At 38.0% G+C, this 22,773-nt stretch overlaps 1 protein-coding gene across 1 annotated transcript in view; it reads right to left on the reverse strand.

Annotated features, from left to right (window-relative positions):
- The window catches only part of LOC105553988 (25-hydroxycholesterol 7-alpha-hydroxylase), a 196,813-nt gene that overhangs the window by 63,247 nt on the left and 110,793 nt on the right, over window positions 1–22,773 (reverse strand). Inside the window, exon 6 of the mRNA XM_012000203.1 lies at window positions 20,217–20,234. Within this exon, the coding sequence (XP_011855593.1) occupies window positions 20,217–20,234 (18 nt within the window). The remainder of the gene's footprint in view (window positions 1–20,216; window positions 20,235–22,773) is intronic.

The raw sequence follows: 22,773 nt of genomic DNA on the forward strand, positions 1-22,773 counted from the left end.
CAAAGAACATCTTTATTTCTGCCTTCATTTCGTTATGTACCCAGTAGTCATTCAGGAGCAGGTTGTTCAGTTTCCATGTAGTTGAGCGGTTTTGATTGGAGGAAAAAATAGTATCAAGATTGTCTTTCACGCTCAATGAATTCCAGGCCTGTCAATTTTCATTCATAAATATCTAATATCTGTGCACTCCAACCCATCTCACAAGGCATGGCCCTAGCTTCCTCCTCAACTAGACCAACAAAGGCCTCCTGGGTGGCTACTCACTTTCCTTTCAACTTTACCCCTATAAAGATAATGAACCAGTGTGAGAGGCCAGGAGTTTGAGACCAGCCTGGACAACATAGCAAGACCTCCATACCTACAAAAAAAGTTAAAAATTGCTGGGTGCAGGGGTATGCACTTGTAGTCTCAGCTACTTGGGATGCAGAGAAGGGAGGATTACTTGAGCCTGGGAGGTCGAGGCTGTGGTGAGCTTTATCACACCACTGCACTCCAGCCTGGGCGACAGAGCAAGAGGCTGCCTCTATAAAAAAAATAATGCATAAAAATAATCGACATGATAATTAAGAAGTATTGCTTGCTTTTGGGTTAGGCACAGTGCTAAATGCTTTCCATGATCTAATTTACCCTTCACAATAGCATAAGGTAAGTTTTATTTCTGTCTCCATTTTAAAGATGAGCAAATTAAAGCTCAGAGAGTTTAAGCAACTTGCCCAAATCATAGGCAAGTTCTATCCTTCCCATTCAACTAGAATGTGAATACAAACCATGTCATTTTGCTGATTAAAACCCCTATTGTCTTGTTGGAACAAACAAAATGAAGCAAAATTTCCTTAGCAAAGCATTTAAATAGTAATGATCACAGTCAAAAATTGAGTACTTTCTATGTGCTCAGGGTTTCAGCTATGTGCTTACAAGTCCTTACCACAATGCTACAAGATATATGTGCTTTTCACTATGGTAGATGAAAAAAAATGGGGTCTCAGAGGAAATTTCCATGGTCAAAAAGTTATTATTAATTGACAGAGATGGGATTCCAATGGAGTATGTTTGACCCCAGTCCTGCATTTTTCCTTAGGCTACTCTGCCTTTCCTATAGCCTGACCTCTGACAATCTATGTGAGTTCACATTTCCTCATTCCTTTTTCTCCCTTTGTTCTATTCCTATACTCAAGTAATTCTGGAACACAGGCCATTTCAGAAAGATTCTCTTCCTTATACCTTATATTTACCTTTTATTCTTGTTTACTTAGCAAGTTTCTACATACCATCTCATGTTTAGTTCTAACAAGCTTTTTCTTACGAACCTTTGTTTGATCTTCCTCCGTCCATCCTCTCCTTGCTAGAAGATACCTGCTTTATTTTCAATGGTACTTTGTAAATAGTTGTGGGGAGATAGCCACCTGACTTTATTATGAATGTTTATTTATAATAGACAGTGAGGAATCATATATTGATTCATTTTGTTCAACTAATTATTCTGAATGCCTACTGATGTGTCTTAAATTTATCTCTGTTTTCCAAGCTCTTAGCACAGGACTTGACACTTAAATGTTTTAAAAAATGGTCATATGAATAAATGACTAAATAAATGGAGGCTTCACTCTGTATAACATGAGGGGGCTAAATCAACAGCAGTCATTTCTGAATCAGATGATACAGCTCCTGAAATATGGTTTGCCATGATTCACTTTCCTTCTCCATTCATAGACAGGGTCTCCTTGATTTAAATATCATTTTTTAAAAGACGCATAAAATAGCTGATAAACCTTTCTACCTCCTGAAAGTTGCAAATAAAAAGGAAACTTTTGCTAGGTCATTCCAACAAAGTGATACTTCAAATCCTGGGTTCTCTCTTTCTGTCTCACCTGCCCTGTGTAATCTCACATTCAAACTACAAATAATATGCAGGCATGTCTAACAGACAGGACAAGGAAAGGGGCAGAGATAGCTGCTCTCTTCATCCTTTCTCTAAGGACCAAAAATTTCATTTCTGTCCACTCTCATCTGGCAACATCATGCATCTCTCTTGCCTATTCCTTGCCACTCAGCCTTTTCCCCTAAGTTGCCCAATGCTTCAGCTATGTGTTTACAAGTCCTTACCACAACAGTACAAGACATATGTGCTTTTCACTGTGGTAGATGACATAAAGGGGGTCTTAGAGGAAATTTCCTGACCCTGCTCTCCCTGGTCACACACGCTCTGCCCCCTCCAGCAGGGTTGAAAATACAGATGCCAGCTGGGCAGGTTCAGGATCCACACAGGCCAGGGAAGGATAGCAGCTGCTGTTTCTCATTGCTGTCCCTCAGAGCACACCCACTGCCCATGCCTGAGGTCACCTGGGGGATGTAAGCATACATGGGTGTGCACACACACACATGTGTGCTGGGGGAGATGGAAGGCAGTATTTGAGATCGGACCTGTCTATTTGCAATTTGAATAATCCAGCCAAGAAGAGTTTAGCATTTTTCAGGCCACACCATATATATTTACACACATACATACACACACAACTACTGCTTCTGGCTCAACTTTAGTAATAATAGCTAATATTTATAGAACTCTTTTATGTCAGACATTGTGCTAAGTGCTTTAAATGGATTATTGAATTTAATCTCTACAGCCACCCTCTGGAACAGATTTTTATCATTATCCTCTTTTACAGAGAGAGAGAGAGAAACCAAGACTTAGGAGAGGTAAGACACTTGTCTCTCATTACCTATAGGGAAGCTGGGATTTGAGTTCAGCCATTGCAGTGAAGCTGGGGTTCAGGTTCCCAGTCTGCAGGCTTGACGCTCTCTAAAGTCATTGCCCTGGAAGTGGGATTCTGTTAAGCAGACGTCCTTTCATCCAAGTTTCATGGACTTTCTCTTGATGAGTGCAAAGACCTAAGGAAAAGACCTGTGATGAGGAGAGGGCTGTGAGCTGAGGTTTATTCCTTAATAAGAGTTACCTTTGTGGCACTTATCCTTTATCTATAAATTCTTGTCTGTCCTAAGGGTACTGAAGCATGAGAAACATTGAGAGAATATAGAGTTGAAATACTGACAGAACAATGGCATAATTAGTTTGTTCAAAAGAAGCCAAGTCAACTACAATTTGGCTTGGTTATGCATGGAATTAGAATCTATCTCTGCCAGTCCCATTAGCATCATCATAAAAAAAAGCACTCAGACCACGCTGGCCAGTGAATTGGACCTTGGCAACTTATACAATTATTTTCTATGTGTCATATATGAAAATGATGCTAGTCCATTACTGTCAGTGGGATGCACATTAATATTTATTTATTAATTCCACAGACATTTGTTGAGTCCCTACTGTGTTACAGGTACCAGGTCAGGTTCTGTATGCAGTACCCCAATTAAAAGTTATGATTTTTGCCCTCCCCTAGGAGTTCGTTATCAAGGAGTACGGGGGTGGGAGGAGATAAAGATGATTAAAGTTGGGAGAACTAAGACTATATGCAGTATAAAGCACTCTCTTGTTTTGGAGATTAGTAGTCATATTTTTATGAAGTAAGTTGGAAAGGCTTCAAGGAGGAGGGGTCCTTTTATATGAAATAAAAGGGTAGGGATTTAAAAGGCATAAATGCTGGAGGAGGGCCTTCAAAGAAAAGAGAATGTCAATACTTAACGAGCTACATAAACAAGACTAGGCAAACTAAGTTTGGGCAAATTGTTTTAACTTAGCCAAACTGCTTCACCTTTAGAGCAGCATTTTAAGTTTTTGTTTGTTTTGTTTTGTTTTTTGAGATGGAGTTCACTCTTGTTGCCCAGACTGGAGTGCAATGTCACAATCTCGGCTCATCGCAACCTCTGCCTCCCAGGTTCAAGAGATTCTCCCGCCTCAGCCTCCTGAGTAGCTGGGATTACAGGCATGTGCCACCATGCCCGGCTAATTTTGTATTTTCAGTGGAGATGGGGTTTCTCCATGTTGGTCAGGCTGGTCTCGAACTCCCGACCTCAGGTGATCTGCCCGCCTCGGCTTCCGAAAGTGCTGGGATTACAGGCGTGAGCCACTGCGCCTGGCTTAAGTTTTTAATAGGATCTCTTGGACACTTTTTACGACTGCCAAGTTAGGTCTCACAAACATGGGAAAGCTTGTCTTTAAGTATATTGTCTTTGAAAAGTTAATATAGTCTCTAAATGTTCCATTTAAAATGATTTACTTTATAAATGCGTGCACTAAGAGAAAACAGATTTGAATGATACACACCACGATGTTAAATTAACTATGATTGTTTCTAAGTATTGGCACTATTGTCAATTTTCTTTTTCTTGTTTGTGCTTTTCTGAGTTTTTCAAACCCCCAATAATAAAGATGTATCTCTTCTATAACCAATCAAAAGTACAAAAGTTACTCAAAATAATCCTTTAAATGTTATGTTTTAGAGACAGAGTCAGAGTCACTCAGCTCATGCATTTAACAAATAGTTAAGTCCCACTCACTATCCTGGGCATTATGGACACAGAAGTGATTCAGACAAAATTCCCTTACAGGGGTTGCAGTCTACCAAGGAAAAATAAATGAAATAACAAATAAATTTTAAAATACAGAATACTATATTTTAGGAATAAATAAGGTTACATGTAAGAGAGTAATAAGAACAAACAAATCGGTAGGAGGGTTTAGGGAGAATAGCTCAGAGCAGTTGGCATTTGGGTTGGATCCTAAGGATGAGTAGGGGTCAGGCTAGGAAGAGTGTCCAGGTGGGGTGGACAAGTGTGTCTGACCCCTGGGGCAGAAAACAGCTTGTCACAGTGGCAGGACAAATGACACTAACTTATAACTGATTTAATGAAGATAAATGAGTAAAGTTTATCAGAGCACCACACTGAAGTGAAAAATAGTCTGGTATTCAATTATTTTGGATTTTTTCTCTTCAACAGTATTGTCACTATTATTTAGCATCATAATTATTTGGTTTGCTATAAGGAAGTCCTTACCTGCCTTACCAAATTACATACAGCACCAAAACAACAAATGCTACTGGCTATTTAAAAAGAAAGTTGTATTAAGGTAGTGTGATGATTTAACCTGAGAGTTCCAGGTGAAAACGTACCTACCCTACAATGTTAGTTTGTTCAATTTCTAATGTCTTTACAACTCTACAGGAAAGCGCTTTCTCTCAAATACCCTTACTGCCATGCTTCTCACTCAAGTAACCTTGGAAATATCAGGATATTATAGAAAGAAGCCACGGTTTTCACATAATCAGGGGCTATCCACCAGAGTCATTTCTGGTTGATTTGGAAGATATTTTCCTTAATTAAACATACCTATTTATTCTCTAAGAGAAAAAAGAACCTACTGGGGAAAATAGAAGGAGAAAAATAGGAGGAGGAAAGAAACCCCACCCTGTCAATATTATGTACTAAGCTGTACAGCTGGAATTATAGATTTGAAAGAAACCACCACAAAAGGGCTTTTGAAGTAAGTTTCTCCTAATAAGTCAGTAATTTGAAATTTGGCAGAAGGGCACATTCCCTCAGGGGGCTTGTCCACCATATCAGTCCCCATGCAATAGAACTGCACCATTACTCGGAGCGTGCTGGTGCAGAGGGCCAGGCCAGCACCTGAAGAGATTAATTATTTCCTATTCTGAAAAGAGCTAAAGAGGATCTTTACAAGCCACTACCTTCCTAATGCTCCCAGGAAACAAATGCTTTGGGACCTGGTGACAATAGTGACCTTTAAAAATCTTGGGTACTTAAAGCGGATAAGGAAGATAATAATAACTATGATTATCTGATCTTTTTATATTAAAGTATAATGTGATAATGTATTAGTCTGCTCACAAAATGACAAAAGATAAGACTCACCTCTAATTAGGTATCAGTGGGGTACCTTGCCATTAGGGAATCAATTTAGGTCAATATGATTTTTATCTGCACTTGCAAAATAATCTGTGATGGGAAAAACCACTGTCTTCCTTGAAGCAGGATGGGGAAGAAACAAAGGTCTAGTCTTCTTTTTTCCTTTTTACATTCTAAAGAAGTATTTTATTTGGTCCTTCATTAGCAGCTATAAATTCTAGATACAGCATATACATAGTAGGTGTTCTTCAGTGTTTTTGCAAATCCACTTCATTTTATTAAATAGGAATGCAGTGGCATTATCCTCTGTTGAAACAGTCCTATCAAATTCTCTGTACAACTCTGAACTCAAATGCTACAGACAACTGCTTAATCTTCCAAAGAATTCTTACAGTGTAGGAAAAGTTTCAAAGGGTAATTCCTTTTCTTTTCTTTTTTTCCAAGCAATACCAGCCTTCCTGTCAACAGCAGTGTTTGAGATGTTTGGGGCTTTACCTTTGATGAATACATGACATGCCACGTTCTATAGGTCTACAGATTCATCACTCTCTAAATTTATAGGGATGTATGCAGTGTGATTTGATAAATTGTTTTGTTTTGCTTTTCATCACTCACACGCTATTGAAAGGACGCTCCCTGTATATCTTAGGGACCATCTATCAAAAATAAGGCTTGAGGAGAACAAATAAAATGCAATAAAAACTTGTTGAACTGATAACTATATAATATGAATGTGTCATCTCTGAATATGAAGGACCACTATATGAAGCTCATATTTTATTTTTTTAGCAAGTTTACATATCTGTTTCCCAGTGGTTTAAACTGCATTTTTGGTTCAAATGTTTGCAAAGCTTCCCAACTGTCTTTGGGAAAGAGAGTGCTATAAATTAAAATGATTATTAATCTTACTAAATCTATTCCTTTTACTGGCATTTACTTAGGAGATCCGTGCCTCGTATAATGGATTGGCTTGGCAACTTACTTGACATACTAGTACATGAAATAAGAATTTGAAGGAGCTTGATACTGTTTTGGTTTGTTTTGTTTTTAAAGGAAAAAAAATCTCTACTAAACTGAGAAGCAAATTGACCAAAAAAAAAAAAAAAAAAAAGAGAGAGAAAAAGAAAAGGTTAAAAAGAGAACACTAAAACTTTATAATTGCCAAACCTGTCAATTTAAATCAAGGGGAGAATGATAAGGATTGCATTTATACATTAAAATTCTATTTATATTTCATCACGAGAACTACAAGTTTCCTCTAATTACTAAAATGTTCTCTATCGAAGACCAATAATGAGTATGAGTCCATGAAAATATGTTCGAATCCCAGAGAAAAACTGCTTTATAGGTTACAGGGTCTAAATTTCTTACCAGAGACAGACAGCATAACAGTAACACTGCTAAATAGATATTATACTTAAAATGGGTACCATTTTGTAGATATTAAGGTTATTTTCAGCATAACAGATAATGAGAAACCTACTTTGCCAATATACAGTGCACAATGAATGATCAGAGAAAATAAGTTAAAGAAATGAACATATCAAATTTGCCCTTCTGACAGGAGATATTTGAAAGATTGATAATTCCAGAGCTGTTGATGGCATGGGGCAAACGTGAATCGTTATACACTATTAGCACCTTTCAGCTCTTAGGAAGAATTAAGTATATCGTACTGATACAAAATGATTTCTAAGTCATACTGTTGAGTGAAAAGGTACATTACAGAATAACTATATTCAATTTATGTAAATGCCTCCCCCTCCATGTATGTACAAAATACATGCAAAAATGAAGATATAAAAGGTTTCATATCAAACTACCAATAGAACTTGGGGCAGGGGTAGGGGCAGGAAAAAGGGTGCAAAATAAAAGGGCTTTTCACTTTTTACTCTTTATCAACTAAATTTTTTACAGCAAGAGACGCCCTCATGTTTCTTATATAATAATTATTTTAAAGAAAACATAGCTTTTAAAAAAACTTGTTGGATGAATTACCTCATTTACAATTTTGCAAAGAATTACGAAACAGGAACAGACATCATTTCATTAAACTTATGGTTTGCAAACTGTAGTCTAAGCCTTAGGGGTTTCTTGAGTTCTCCATAGGGAGGGAATGAATGTTTTACATACACACATACACACACGCGCGTGCACACACACACACACAACTCTCCCCAGCAACTCTGGAGGTTTCTTATGTAATCATTATTTTAAAGAAAACATAGCTTTGTAAAAACTTGGATGAATTATCTCATTAACAATTTTCCACAGAATTCCAAAGGGGAAACAGGTATCATTTCATCCCATAGAATTTATGGTTTGCAAACTGTACTCTAAGCCTTATTCTAGGCTCTGGCTTCCAGATTTGCCTTTCTGTTTCACAAGTTAGAATTAAATGTAAGATTGTGTGTGAGCAGTGTTTCAGGACTTAAACATGCTTAAGGGCTATTCCAACTCCAATTTGTCCCTGCAAGGACAACACAATTGGCTTAATGCCACACCCTAGTGGCAGAACTCAGAGAACACTCTCTGTTGTCTGTGTTGTGCCGTGTTGCCCTGTACCACATGGCCTCTCTGTAACACTTGGATTCCATTCATTTCATATGCCTAGCCCCTACCTGAAAGTCAGACACAGCCAGCAGTAGAGCTAAAGCAAAGAGAACACCTCACTTTACACCAACGTTCCTATTCATTTCCTCTTACATGTTTACATTTATTTTTCAATACTATATATAGGTAAAATTATGTAGTCTTCTAGCTTCTTTAAGGATAATTTTTATAAAAATTTTACAATTTTTCTAAGTACACACAAAGAGAAAATATAGGTTTCTGCCATTTTCCTGGAAATAAAAGGGATTACCAAACTAATTAATAAAATGACATTTATTATAGTCAGTAAAATATAACACTAACTGAGTACAAAATAGCTTAAATGAGTCACCTCCCCTACCCAATTAAGAGCTGACCCACAAGATCCAAGAAGACCATAACTCAAAGGAGGCAGGAGCGCCACTCATTCTGCAGGTACCAAACTGCAGCAGCACATTCTCCCAAGAAAACAGTTCATTGTCATTGTCACCTGCAGAGACAAACTGAACCAAAGACAGACAGTTACAGGCCCCGAGAGGGCAAGGAGAAAGCCGCCCAACTGGGTTTTAGTTACTGTCACACAATGAAAAAGAACAGTGAAATAACAACCTGATACAGATGCCTGACCCTCCTCCTGTAGGTCTTTGCTTACCCCTTCCTTTCACAAGGCTCTTCTCTGCTCTGAATTCATAGTCTTTTTTTTTTTTAAACCCTGGTGTTAGTATCACTTATTTTAGCTCTGAATACTACGTTGGCCAGTGTTGTGGCTTAATTATATCCTTGTGGATGATGTGTCTCCCCACCTGGATCATAAACACAAGGAGAGCAGGATCATAGCTTGTAAGGGTCTATGCAATAAGTGAAAAGGTGTGTTATTGAATAACAACTATATTCAATTTATGTAAATGTCTTCCCCTCCATGTATACACAAAATAAATGCAAAAATGAGGATATGAAAGGTTTCATACCAAACTACCAATAGAACTTGGGGCAGGGGTGGGGGCAGAAAAAAGGGTGCAAGATAAAAGGGCTTTTCACTTTTTACTCTGTGTCAACTAAACTTTTTACATTAAGAGAAATCCTCATATTTCTTATGTAATCATTATTTTTTAAAAAACCCAGCTTTTTAAAAAACTTGTTGGATGAAGTACTTCATTCACGATTTTGCACTCCAAGGCAATGGAATGATACAGCTAATATATAATCAGTTACCTTTAATTAAAGGAGACAGCACTCAATAATAAGGGGTGGGCCTCATGTAATCAGCTGAAAGGCCTTAAAAGCAAAACCAAGTTTTTCTGAGAAAGTAGAAAATCTGACTTGTGGCTACAGCATCAACCCTTGCCTGAGAGTCCCTAGCCTGCCAGCCTGCCCCATGGATTTTGGACTTGACAGTTCCTGCAATCACACAGGCCAACCCTTTAACATACATTATGCACACATAAAATACAATATATGTGTGTATGGATACATTCACATACATACACACACGTATATATCTCCTACTGGTTCTGTTTCTCCAGAAAACCCAAATGATACAAGGAGCGGACAAGATGCAAGGTTCTCCTATTTTGGAACTTACATTTTCCTAGGGGAAAACAAAAAAATCACTTAAATACATCACTAGTCAAAAGTCATATATGAGTGATAGGGCTATGTAGAAAATAAAACAAGATAAATACGATTGCACATGAGTGGTGAGCTACATTTAGACTGGGTGATCAGGGGAGGTGTCTCTGAAGCTGCGACATTTATGCTGAAATAAGAGCTGGCATTCTCATTACTTTTTTTGTTCCTTCCATAGATCTTGCAGAAAGTAATTTACATAATATGCACTCAATAAATTATTTTGAATAAATAATGAACAGATTAATGATATGATCTTGTAAAAGACTGGCCATTATAATTTCAGGTAACTAAGAAACAAGCTGAGTTTAAGACCTTAATGAGCAGAAAGTGTTTCCTCTAAGCTGAAATTACACCAACCTGGAACTGGAGGCTCTTGTTTCTCACTTGATTAATGAATGGAGGTGACCGATTAAGGTGTTTAAGGTATGCAATTGCTTTTATCTGCACTCATTTGAAAGCAATATAGACATGACACAGTTGGTAGACAAAGTCCAAAGCAGAACAAATATCCCTCTCTGACCCCATTATTCCCCTTCTTAACTCCCTCTCCTCCTTCAGAGCAAAAACATACCCCTACTCTAAACCTAACAGACTTGATGGGTTATTCATGAGAAACAAAAGATCCTATATTTCATCTTTCTTACCTATGATCTTCCTATCTGATGTGTGTGTGTTTTTATGAGGGGCAGAGGAAAAAATGTGGAGAAAAAGTTGGGATTCCTCCAAACCTGAACCTAAGAGATGTCCTTATCATCCAAGAGCTGTGACTCCTATCAGTAAAGGGAGATTTGGGCAAGTAACCACTTCAGATGGTGCGGCAAGACACAGGTGTGACTCTCAAGGAATGTCGACTTACAGTTTATGTTTCTTGGCCCAGATAAGCTGACTTCTGAGAGTGAATGTAATGAGTATGTTAATAGCTAAAGACCAAGTGTGGGTGAAAGGCAAGGCGATCATCAAAGAGTGAGCCCCTTTGGTTTGTTCTTTTCCAGGATTTCTTGGATTGCAGATTTTCAAGTGGTAAGAAAGAACTGATGTCTAATCCTGCTTAAAAATATTTACTCTGTGCAGTTGAGTTCTGTGAATGTCAAGTAGGAACAGAGTAGTCATGTTCAAAGGCAAGGGAGAAAAAAAACAAATGAGGTACAATGAGAGCGTTACAACATTGACTTCAGAAGCTGTACATAAGAAAGACAAACTCAGGATGGTTTTTAGCTGCATCCCAAGAGGAATCATTCTGGGTCTCTGCAGCTCAATTTCTAGATGATCAGACAAAATAAGCCCATGTGAGGTCATTCCATAACAGGGTGCTTGGAATGATGGACTACAGGCAGGGGAAGGTGCTGGCTTCATTAAAGGTTTCAAAAGTATTTCTGGTCACGTTAAGTCTTAAAACAATGATTCTACCCATTGGGAGGGATTAACTGAGTGAGTTAGGACTGTGCTCTTGGTCGTGCTGCTGACTGTCACTCTGAGACCTCTTCCCTTCCTGTCTTGGGCTGTGATGCAGAGAGTATGTGCAGAGGTTGCTGCTTTGAACCAGAATGTACTCTGCACAATTTTCAAGCAGATTCTCATAGGCAGTAGAGGTTGACCAGAATAGGGAGTGTGTGGAGAGATAAGAGGCAGTGCTAAAGAGTTAATTACGGTCTTTGCTCTGAGAAACACAATGCTTTGCCCAATAGGCTTGAAAAGGATTTTCATAGCAGTAGAGCCGTATGTCAGGATGGAAGGCTTGAGACTTTTTTCAGCAAAGAGGAAAGGAGAAGGAAAGACCATGTTAAGTCAAGCAGAGATAATGACACTCATCTAGAGTCCTGAATCATAGAATTTTAGAATTAAAATGGGCAATAGAGATAACTTAGCTCTTCACCTTCATTACTCCAGTGAAGAGCTTGAGACCCAAGGAGAAGGACATTCCATCTGAAGAAGGCCCACCTTTCATCCACCATGAACAGGTACTTCTATTGTGCAACTGGAGGCTACTCAAGTCTGTCATCAGTTCTTGATAGAAGACCATTCTATAGAGCTTGCCCAATGCCCAATTTTTCGTGATATTATGTCAATAAACTATTTATAACTGAAACCCTTGCTTTTCGCATTGCACATGTCAGACTACAGTGGTCCCAGCTATTCACACTGATCTGAACTATGTATATAATTATTATGCCAGTGGTAGTCACCACCATTTATTTAGGGGTGACAACATGCTAAGAACTGTGGTAGGGACTTACAGGCAGTAGCCCAGGGAAAGACATTAGGCTGTATATTAGTAGGCTTCCCCTGTGAACCCAACACTCCCAATGATTTACTATGTGCAGAACATTCTATGCAACGCTACTCATCTCCTCTCTGCCCCAGATATACACACACACCATAAGGGCACAAGCTACATACCTTGTCTCCCTCCTTGCTCTAGTCTTGTGGAGTTTCTCCATCTTTTGTGGGTGCTGGTAACCCAGAAAAATTTTATGGGGGCTGTGTCCTGTTGTTATTTTCCCTCACCTTGTTTTGAGATAAATTGGCTTGGACAATCCTGTTCTGCATAATGTATACTCCGATTTTTTCTAATCCTAAACCTTGATCAAATTCCCCTTGGCCTTCAGCTCTGTTCAGGAGTTGGAATGCTTTTGCCATGTCCCTGTTTGAACTTGATTTCAGATGGCTTCCCATTGTCTTCAACCCTTTTTGGTTCCTTCCCCATTAACGACTTTCCACTGTGAACAAGATAATAGGTTTCAGCCTGTAGCTTACGCGTCCCTGCTCTGGACTTGGTCCTCCCTTCTTTTTGTGTGGCTGCTACATTAACACTATAGCCATGTCCTGGGAGCAAATCTTAACAATACATGTTTGAATTTGTGCAATTCTTCCCATTGTAAGTTGGATGTGGGAGCCAAGGAGGAACACATAACTCAAACTAACCAGTATTTTGAACAGAATTATGACCTGCAGGTAATTCGTGATTCTATTAATTGTTTGTTTTTTCCTGCTCTGAGTAAGATATTAGCCAGCATTGAGTCCTTAACCATAATAAATGAGCAGACAAGGTGACAGTAGAAACAGGTCCTTGATTAAAAATCTATGCCCTGCAAACTTGCAAATTAGATCATCAGAGTAGATGGAATAGAGTTTCTCAGCAAATGTAACCATTGCTACGGACCTTTCAGAAAATAAACAGCCACAGGTTTAAAGGATGAAAGATGAGTGATGACTGGAAAAGGAAAAAAATATGCTTTAAAATGATTATATCTGATATCCACCTAAATCTTCAAAAACAGCATAAAATATCTGGTCTTGAAGAATGCCCAGCAGCCGGTTCATATGCCTTTTTTCACCCCTTCCCTCCACTTGGCCCTCTGAAACTGAGCAAGGTTTTAGTACCTTGTTGACAGAGCCCAGAAGTGAATGATCGACACTAATGGGATTTTTAATCTTCAACCTAATTAACTTTGTTAAAATTAAGGCTTACTAGGAAGAATCAGCACAAAGAAATTAATTAAAGCAATGGAATTTTTGCTGGATTTAACAGCTGAGTACCGACTGTATCTACAATGCACACAGAGACAGATACTTCCGATCCATTGCCATTTTTCTTTTGTTGCTTTGGTGTTTCCATTTTTGAGAATGCCTATGTTCCCAAACCTGAAGATGCACAGCTTTGTCACTGGCACAGAGACCACACTTTACTGTAGAAGGGGATTTCCTTGTCTGTCAATGCCACCATACCCTTGACCTTGTTGGATGTGATTTGCCTTACACCTAGCAAGTTACCTGGCTATGGCAATTTGATACATATTTGTTGAAAGAATAAATGTGTGAATGAGTAAATAATGATAACTTTAAATACTTGATGGTAATAAGGGGTAGCATTGATGCTTTGCTTGTTTTTTTCACCTTGTGGTTATTACATGATAAAAGGTGAAGACAAAAAGAATGGGACATTTTCTTTCTTGCAGTAACTAAGCAAGTTGATCTTTACAATACCCCGTAGTGTACAGGAGAGTCTTTCAGGGGTACCTAGCTCTAAGCACATCTGCTACCAGTGAAAATTCATGTAGATACCTAAAGTGTTCTTAATAATTAAAAAAAAAAAAAAAACCTTTGTTTTGGATCATAGAGAATGGAGCATTTCAGATGACTCATTTTTGTATAGCTGTAACTATCACAAAATATCCTGAATAGCAATATTTATAAATTTTATCACAAATTTTCTTGACTCAAAGTTATTGCACAATGATCACAATTTAAAGATTTTTTTTTTAATGACTGGGGTGCACCACCATGAATAGCAACTATTAAATGATATGCTGTAAAACAATGATACTTTCAGTCCACTGAGTTTCACAGGGTTGTAAGTTAGAACATTTTTCTTACATTTCTTTACATGAACATGGTGTTCTTCATGGAAGTTAAATTTGGAGAACCAGTTATACACTTGGCCCTCCTGATATACCTAGGCTCAGTTACCTGCATTCATTTCAAGAATAAGTTCTTAACTGTGCAAAAAGGTGTAAACTCACTTTAAATGTAATTCATTCCTCCTAACCTAGTCCTTCTACTAGTTCCTTCATTTCAACAGTAGATTCTAAATAAGTATGCTAGCACAGTGATTGTAACAGTAAGGAAAACTTGTGTTATAATCCCCTTATTCTTTATAACACCCTGGAATTTTTATTTATATTTAAAATTTTTAAATAATAAAACAATGAAAACTGCACGATGTGCTATTTTTGTTTGGTAAATACAAATTTCAGTTCATGCATTATTTTATTATTTATTATTTTATTATTATTATTTAGTATTTTACTATTATTATTTTACCGATTTTGAGTAATAGCTATACAATTGAAATTTCTTCTTTATTAATTTTAAAAACCAAAATATTAAGAAAATACATATTACTAATTATTACTTAACTGTCACTAAATGATTCTGTCATATAGAAGAAGTATTAAAAATCCACTCTGGGGGGTCAAGTACACCAGGTACAACACTGAAACAAAGGTGGTTGAAATGTGGAATCTGACAGCAAGAAGTGGTAGCGTGGCTGTTCCTTAGAGGATGCACTTGAAATTCCAGGTTTGATCTCAGGGTTGCCTACAATAGCATATACCTAGGTCCTGAATAGGGGTTCATACATTTTTCCTGCTGTGATTCACAAAAACCAACTTTTGTACGTAGCTCCAAGGCCAGCTCTTAGAGGTCTATGATACTCTGCACTCTTCTACATCCTAGGACCATATACCTCCAGGGGGGTCTCTGATCAAAACCACTCATCACAAACTCAGAGCTCCTTGAAGGCAGGGCCTGTGTGTTTCATCTCTCAACTCCCCAGTCCTGACAGAGTGCATGGAACAGCAGAAGTGTTCTAAGCATCGACAGAATAAACAAACAAATGAATAGATTTCAAACAAAACAAGTCTTTTAGTATGCCAACCCATATCTGACTTAATATTTATCCAATTAACCTATTGCTTATCTTCAGTTTTATGTGAATTATTTTCTCAACCATTCATTAATATTTATGGGGTACCTACTCTAGAGTGGCACTATTTTAGGCACTGAGAATATAATTATTGAATTGGACAAAGTGCTTTAATCTCATGAGTAAAGTGCTTCCTGATGACTAGAAAAAACAATGTACCATCTTATGCATTAGCACACCCATGTGCACCTGCCTGTACTTGCTGAAACAACCTTGCCAACCATTTAGGACATATGGACTAAATGGAATTAACCTTTGAATCACATTGAATGACCTGGGTTTTATACACTGTGAGGCCATCTAATGCAAAACCTCTGAAGAACCCCTTCAGATACTTAGGGTTGAATTGAAATTTTGTCCTATTAATTATACAGGACAGTGACATTGGGTCTGGACTCACTTGTATACTCTAATTAAATTTACCACCTGGCACATAGTAGACCCTCAATAAATATTTATTAAATGAATTAATCATATAATACTCATAATGGCTCATTTGTGATATATTAATAATATATAAAATTCTCAGTAATATATTCTCTATTGCAACTTGATTTCTCCTACACTGTTAATTCAGTATTAAATGGTCATTTGCTCCCGTTTTCTTTGACTAGTTCACGGCATTAAAACACTGCTTTCTTCCCCCAAGCTTTCAATTTAAATATGCTAGCAGAAATTCCTATTAATTCCATTCCAAGTATTTGCACAAAACTGATCCACCATAGCCGTCTGCTAATGATGCATCTGTCATTTTATTGACACCCCTAAACAGCTTTATTCTCTTTTCTAATTAAGAGACAAAACTGGTATTGTCAGCTGATGAACCGACATTTGGGGGCTTTTGTTCTAATGTAAAAGGCAACACATTATGATGCTAAAACAAAAACTCAGGAATGTTAACAGAAAAGCCCACTAGACAAAATATATTTACACGTACAATTTGAATTAAGCTTGTTATAAGCCTAATAGTCATACAATATTTTGAGTTACAGGGAAAAAATATACACTGTGGCAAAATATATTCAAAACAAAAAGTGGCGGTTCCTACCCTAACTGGCCATTAAAATTCAGAACAAAGCATTCTCATGTGCTTACCAGACAATCAAAAATCATACAGAAAAAAACCCTAAACCTTTTAAAGCCAACCAAAATGATGTGCTGGGATATAAGTTATCATTATAGAGGTACTAGTAACATTTAAATAACAGCTAATAAGAGCTAAAAGTTCTTGTAGAAAAAAAAAAAAAAAAAAAAAAAAAAAGGAAAAAGCGGAAAATTTTAGGAGCCAAAAAAAAAAAAAAAAACAGAAAAGAAAGAAAGCAACGATTTCCTGGTGATTATATTAGCTAATTTCCAGAGAAATGACAATTACATACAAGTACAGGACTAACAGCTTACCAGAACGTTCTCAAGCAACTGAGGAGGACAGGCTATAAAAGCTCTATCGCCATCACATTAAAAATCTAATCTAAAATCATTGCATGTCAGAAAATTAAGGATTCATCAAAATATCCCCAAAGGTAACGTGATGGAAGGAATGCATAAGAAGGAACCACGCTCCTTGATTTTTTTTTTTTTTTTTTTTTACATAGAAATGTATCTTAAGATCTATGTTTTAAAATAAACTAAATATAAAATCTGGTCTGTTAAATGAGATCATTGCCATGTAGTTAGTGTACTTTCTGGCACATAATAAGTGTTTGACAACATTAGGTGTTCTTATTGTTGTTATTATTACTGAGATGTCAGATTCAGCTCATTGCTGTTCACAGTTCCCTCCCAAGGCTTAAAGGAACCCAAGAAAGATTTCTTGCAGTTAAGCCATGATTCCAGCGAATGCTGTTTCTACCTGTCTTTCTGGAGACTCCGGTTTGATTCTCTAGTTGCAAACTCTTGCCTTATACTTAAATTCTCCTGCTCTGCCTAAATGCTTAGAGCTGTCCTAAGTTCTGACCTGTATGTCTTGCTTTTATTGTCCGTTTCATCCCAACTTGTCTTCTGTATCACTCTCAGTATAGGGACTATGGGTGAAACCTACCACGCATGTAGCCTATAGTCAAATTCCTACTTGTTGAGAAGGAGAGCCTGGGTATGTTATAAAAGTGGGTATCATTTCATCAGGCCTGCTGTCTGCATACACCAAGGTTGAGAGTCTACTGATTGCCTTGCCGGGAGTCCCTAAAAGAGTTAGACATTGATCCATACCTAGAGAGGCATATAGGGTGACAACAAAATCAACTTACAAGTTACAAATAAAATGCTGGCTTATCTGTCATTTCCCAGGATATTCTGAACAAGCAAAGAGGTGGGATATATGTGGTGATATTCAGAGCAAAGCAAAACAGAGTCTACAGTCAGTATTTGGTAACACACTGCTGCTAGGGATGCTCCTTCTCTTCTGGTCACATACTGCTGCTGCTGGGGATGACCCTTCTATCTATAGAGAAATAAAGAGGAAAACGCTGCTTTGAGGTAGAGAATATCCAGTGAGAACCATGCCTGTAGGCAAATGTAGCTGATGTTTCAGATAGGATCCTATCCACATGGGATGAGAACTGCACAGGTCCTTCTTATCCCAAGAAATTGGAACTCTTGTGGAATTTGACAGAATTGCTTTTGTTTAATAGCAATGCTGTGTGTGTGTGTGTGTGTGCGTGCGTGTGTGTGTGTGTGCGTGTGGACAGAGAGAGAGAGAGAAGCAAATAAACTGTGGTGCCAAATTCTGAAAAGCAAGACAGCGTAATGGCAACTGGGCTTAAGAATATATTTGATTGCATATATGTTGCATATATATGACAGTCCTTGTATGGTTTGAGTTTCTAGTGGGCAGGAAAGATAGAGTTGGCGATTCATAACCCTGTGAAATTTTCATAATCTTTTTGTTAAAATCCCACTTCATCAAGATGGTCAGACAGCATGTTAGCTTGATAGTCAAACTATTTTTCTACATTTCATATATTCATTCACTCATTCAATAGTTTGGAGAATAAAGAGCTGACCAAACACAGTGTCTACTTTGAGACTTCCCTATATAACTTATTTGTAGAAATCAATGGACAGAGATTTCTATCATCACTACTTTATATGCCAGTGACAGGGGCTTATAGAGAAAAACAGGGAAGGAAAGTTCGTTGTCAGATTTGTGCTGTGTAGATAGACAGAAATAATCTTTAAAAACATGTTCTTCCCTTTGAAAATATTTTTTATTGCTCTAAGTTAAATATGATTCTTTAAAAAAAAATTGGGCAAAAGGCTCAAGCCAGTAAATCCTATCAGAGACAGTTCCATATTTTTTAAACAAATTATTATATATTTCCAACATTTTTTTCTTGCTTTCTAACTTCCATTTTTATTTCTGAAAGTTTTACATGAAAGGGAACAGAAAAACCTTTCCCCTTGAATTTATCCCCATTATAGCAGATTTTATTCTCAGGAAAACCAACCTATCTTTTCCTAACCCTCCTGTGACTGCTTTTAAACTGCTTTATTGAAATATAATTGACATATAAATATCTGTATATATTTAATGTATAGAACTTGGTGTGTTTGAAGATAAGTATCTACTTTCGAAACCATCATAACAACTAATGCAATAAATTTATCCAGTATCTCCAAAAGTTTCCTTCTGCCTCCTTTTGTCGCCTGCTTTGTTTTCTGTTGTTTTCCTTTTCTGGTAAAAGCACTTAACATAAAACTTATCCTCTTAGCAAAATTATAAATATATGATAGAGTATTGTTAACCACAGGCCCTATGTTGCAGGGTAGATCTTCAAAACTTACTGTGCATAACTGAAACTTTGTACCCTTTGATCAAAATCTCCCCATTTCCCCCTCCCTCTATTCCCTGAAAATAGCCCTTATACTCTGCTTCTATGAGTCTGACTACTGTAGATTCTACATATAAGTAAGATCACGTCATATTTTTTCTTTCTTTGTCTGTCTTATTTTATTCTGTTTTTTCCTCCTGTGACTTTCTCCTATAAACTTCTTTCATCGCACCTTCATTCTTCTCTCCAGTGTTGCACGTGCTTATTTGAGTCTATCAAACCTTATTTGAATCTAACAAGCCTTCCTTTCAAGAACACTCTCACACTCCTAATATGTTCCTAATATATTCCTAACATGTTCCTATATCATCCAGTTGATGAGCTCCACCAATCCCTCATCCTCTCACTGGAGGAAAACGCAACAGTCCCTACCCAAACCAGGTCTGTGCCTGAAGGACAGCAGTCCCAAATTTCTACTTGATTTAGACGAAAAACATGAAATCAGACCTTCTGTTTCCTGTGGCACTGAGGCATTGTTTCATTTAGAAAATAAAAGTGTCTACAACTTAAAATAATTCATTAAAAAACCACTCTTTGGGCCCTTCAAAAATTAAACACAGAAAATAAAGGTGGTGACAGTTGCCAATGACACAAATTTCAGATACTTGAGGCAGAAATGTGGTTTCAATGAAGCACATCAGAGGACAATAAAAGGATTCAGCTGATCCTGATGGGATTATATGCTTTCACTTCTTCTAGCTTTTAAAATTAAAATTAAAATTTGAAACAATATTTAACAATGTTATGTTACATTTGTGAGAAAGTAAGGCTTTCCTTAGCATCTTTCCATGTCCATTTTCCATGGAAACTCTGGGCCCAGTGAGCTCATGCCGTCTTCACTTCAAGTACGCTGCACCAAATACCACCCAGGTCCACTCTATCTGTAAATGCTTCTTTCCAAAATTACTTTCCTTGTTTACTCATACGTTGCTCAACATCCACTCCACCTGCCTCTCACCAGAATTTTCAATTTTCTCACTGGAAATTATTTCAAACATTTAGAGAACCGTAATGTGATTGGTTCAATCTGTGTCTTAAGTACAAGTTTTAAAATGTTTGTGGATGCAAATTAATAGACAATAAAACAGAAATAAAAGCATTTCTAATTATCTATGAAAAGATAATTAGAACTTTCTCCCCGCTTTTGCACATTCTTTTTTGGTGGAAAATAGGATCAGAACGTCAACACTACTTCACATTCTCTGGGCCTGTTTCTTTGCTCAGCCAGTTAATCATTCCCCAGTCGTCACGGAGTGTTTCTTCCACTAACCGTTCACTATAAATACTGGTGGGGGAAGGAAGCTGAAAAGACAGGTGTGCTCCTTTTGCAGCAGCCAGCAAAGGATCGCTAAGATGGCCCCTACAGAACTTCACCTCCTGATATTCACACCCTGTGCAGCTTTCTTCCGCGTTGAACCAGGATGGATTTGTGTGACAACTATTGTAAGGCAGAAGTGATGCTATGTCACTTCCCAGGTTAGGTTATAAAAAATTGTGGTTTCAGTATTGGAGTCTTTCTCTCAGATCACTTGCTCTGATGAAGCAAGCTATTATGTTGAGAAGAGCCCTGTAAAAAGGTCTGCATATTGAGCAGCAGGTCTCTGGCCCATTACCAGCAAGGAACTGAGGCCTGCTAGCAATCATGTGTGTGAGCTTGGAAGCAGATTCTTCAGCCCAAGTTGAGTCCTGAGATGGCTGCAGCCCAGCCAACATTGTGATTGCAACCTCATAAGAAACCACTAAGAACCACCCAGCTCAGCCTTTCCCAGATTCTCGGACCTCAGAAACCATGAGATAATAAATGTTTGTTATTTCAAGATGCTAAATTCGGGGGGCAATTTGTTACGTGGCAATAGATAGCTAATACACATTTGGCATGGATGGTACAGGATATAAATATGGTGCACTGAGCTGTAGCCAACATAGAAGCATAACTGAGCAAATTGTCAAGGTATTAAGAGAAAAACCCAGTAGATTTCTTATTGGAGTGGCAGGGGAAAGCTTTCCATGGAAGGTAACATCTGAGCTGTGATTTTATAGATGGGCAAACGTTCATTAGAAAATGAGAGGAGGAAATGATAGGCCAGACAGATGGGATGGCAGTAGTGAATGCACAGCTATGCAAACTGATAACTAGAAATGAGGAAGTAGCTCAACACTGCCAGAGTAATAGGGTGCAGTTTGGCTGGGATGGGAGTCGTGGATTGTGAAAGACGAAGCTGGAAAGAGGTGGGATGAAGCCAGGTTGTGAAGCATGTGGAACACAAGGCTGAGCAGCTAAGACTCATCTACAGACAAAAGTGAGCAAGTGTGCATTTTTTAAAGTAGGAAAGTGCCTAACCAAAAGGCACTAACCTTTTTTTTACTGCAAGGGATACAGAGGAATAGAGATGCCCATTTCTGATCAGATATTTCCTCCATTCCTCATTTCAACCACTGACAGTCTCCTGGGACTTAGGTCTGAGACAAGCTTATTCCTCGGTGACCTCTCTTCAAACACTCTTTCTATGTGGCTTCCTTATTTGGCTTCTACATCATTGGTTGATGCTTCTCAGTTCCCCTTTCTGTGTTCCCCACCTTTCCAATATCTCTGAACACTCAAAAGCCTCGGAGCTTAGTTTTCAAACATCTGCTCCTCTCTGCACTTGCCCTAGAGCGTGGTGTCCAGGCTAGTTGCAACAGCGCCTGATACCATGGTATACTGGAGACATGTCAGCTCAAATCTCCAGCCTGGCGCACTCCTCTGAAATCCAGACTCCTAATCCCGCTGCCTATCCATCATCTCCACTTGGAGGTCTATTAACATCTTAAATTTCACCTATCCAAAATGAATGCTTAATTTTTCTATCAAGAATGCTTCTCCTTCAGTGTTCCACAACTCAACAAATGGCAGGCCACTACACCCAGTAGCTCAGGCCAAAAAACTTGATTGAATCTTGACTTCTTTCTCTCACAACCCACATATAACATCAGCAAATCACTTTGTTCTACCTTCAAAATATTTTCCAAATCCAAGTAGTGTTTCCTCTCCATCCAGATCACCATTATCCCTTTGCTGCATGATCACAGCAGCCTTTCTCTGGTCTAATGCTTCTCCCCCATTAACAGTGTATTCTTTACAATAGCTAGGACTTGGAAGCAACCTGAGTGCCCATCAATAGATGAATGGATATAGAATATGTGGTACATATACACAGTGGAGTATATCTAGCCATTAAAAAGAATGAGATCCTGTCATTTGCAACGACATGGATGGAACTGGAGGACATTATGTTAAGTGAAATAAGCCAGGCACAGAAAGATAAACTTCACATGTTCTTACTTATCTGTGGGATCTAAAAATCAGAATAATTGAACTCCTGGGCACAGACAGTAGAGAGATGGTTACTACAGGCTGGAAAGGTAATGTGGGTTGTGGGG

This window comes from Mandrillus leucophaeus, unplaced genomic scaffold (genome assembly GCF_000951045.1).
Source record: "Mandrillus leucophaeus isolate KB7577 unplaced genomic scaffold, Mleu.le_1.0 Scaffold621, whole genome shotgun sequence".
NCBI lineage: Eukaryota > Metazoa > Chordata > Mammalia > Primates > Cercopithecidae > Mandrillus > Mandrillus leucophaeus.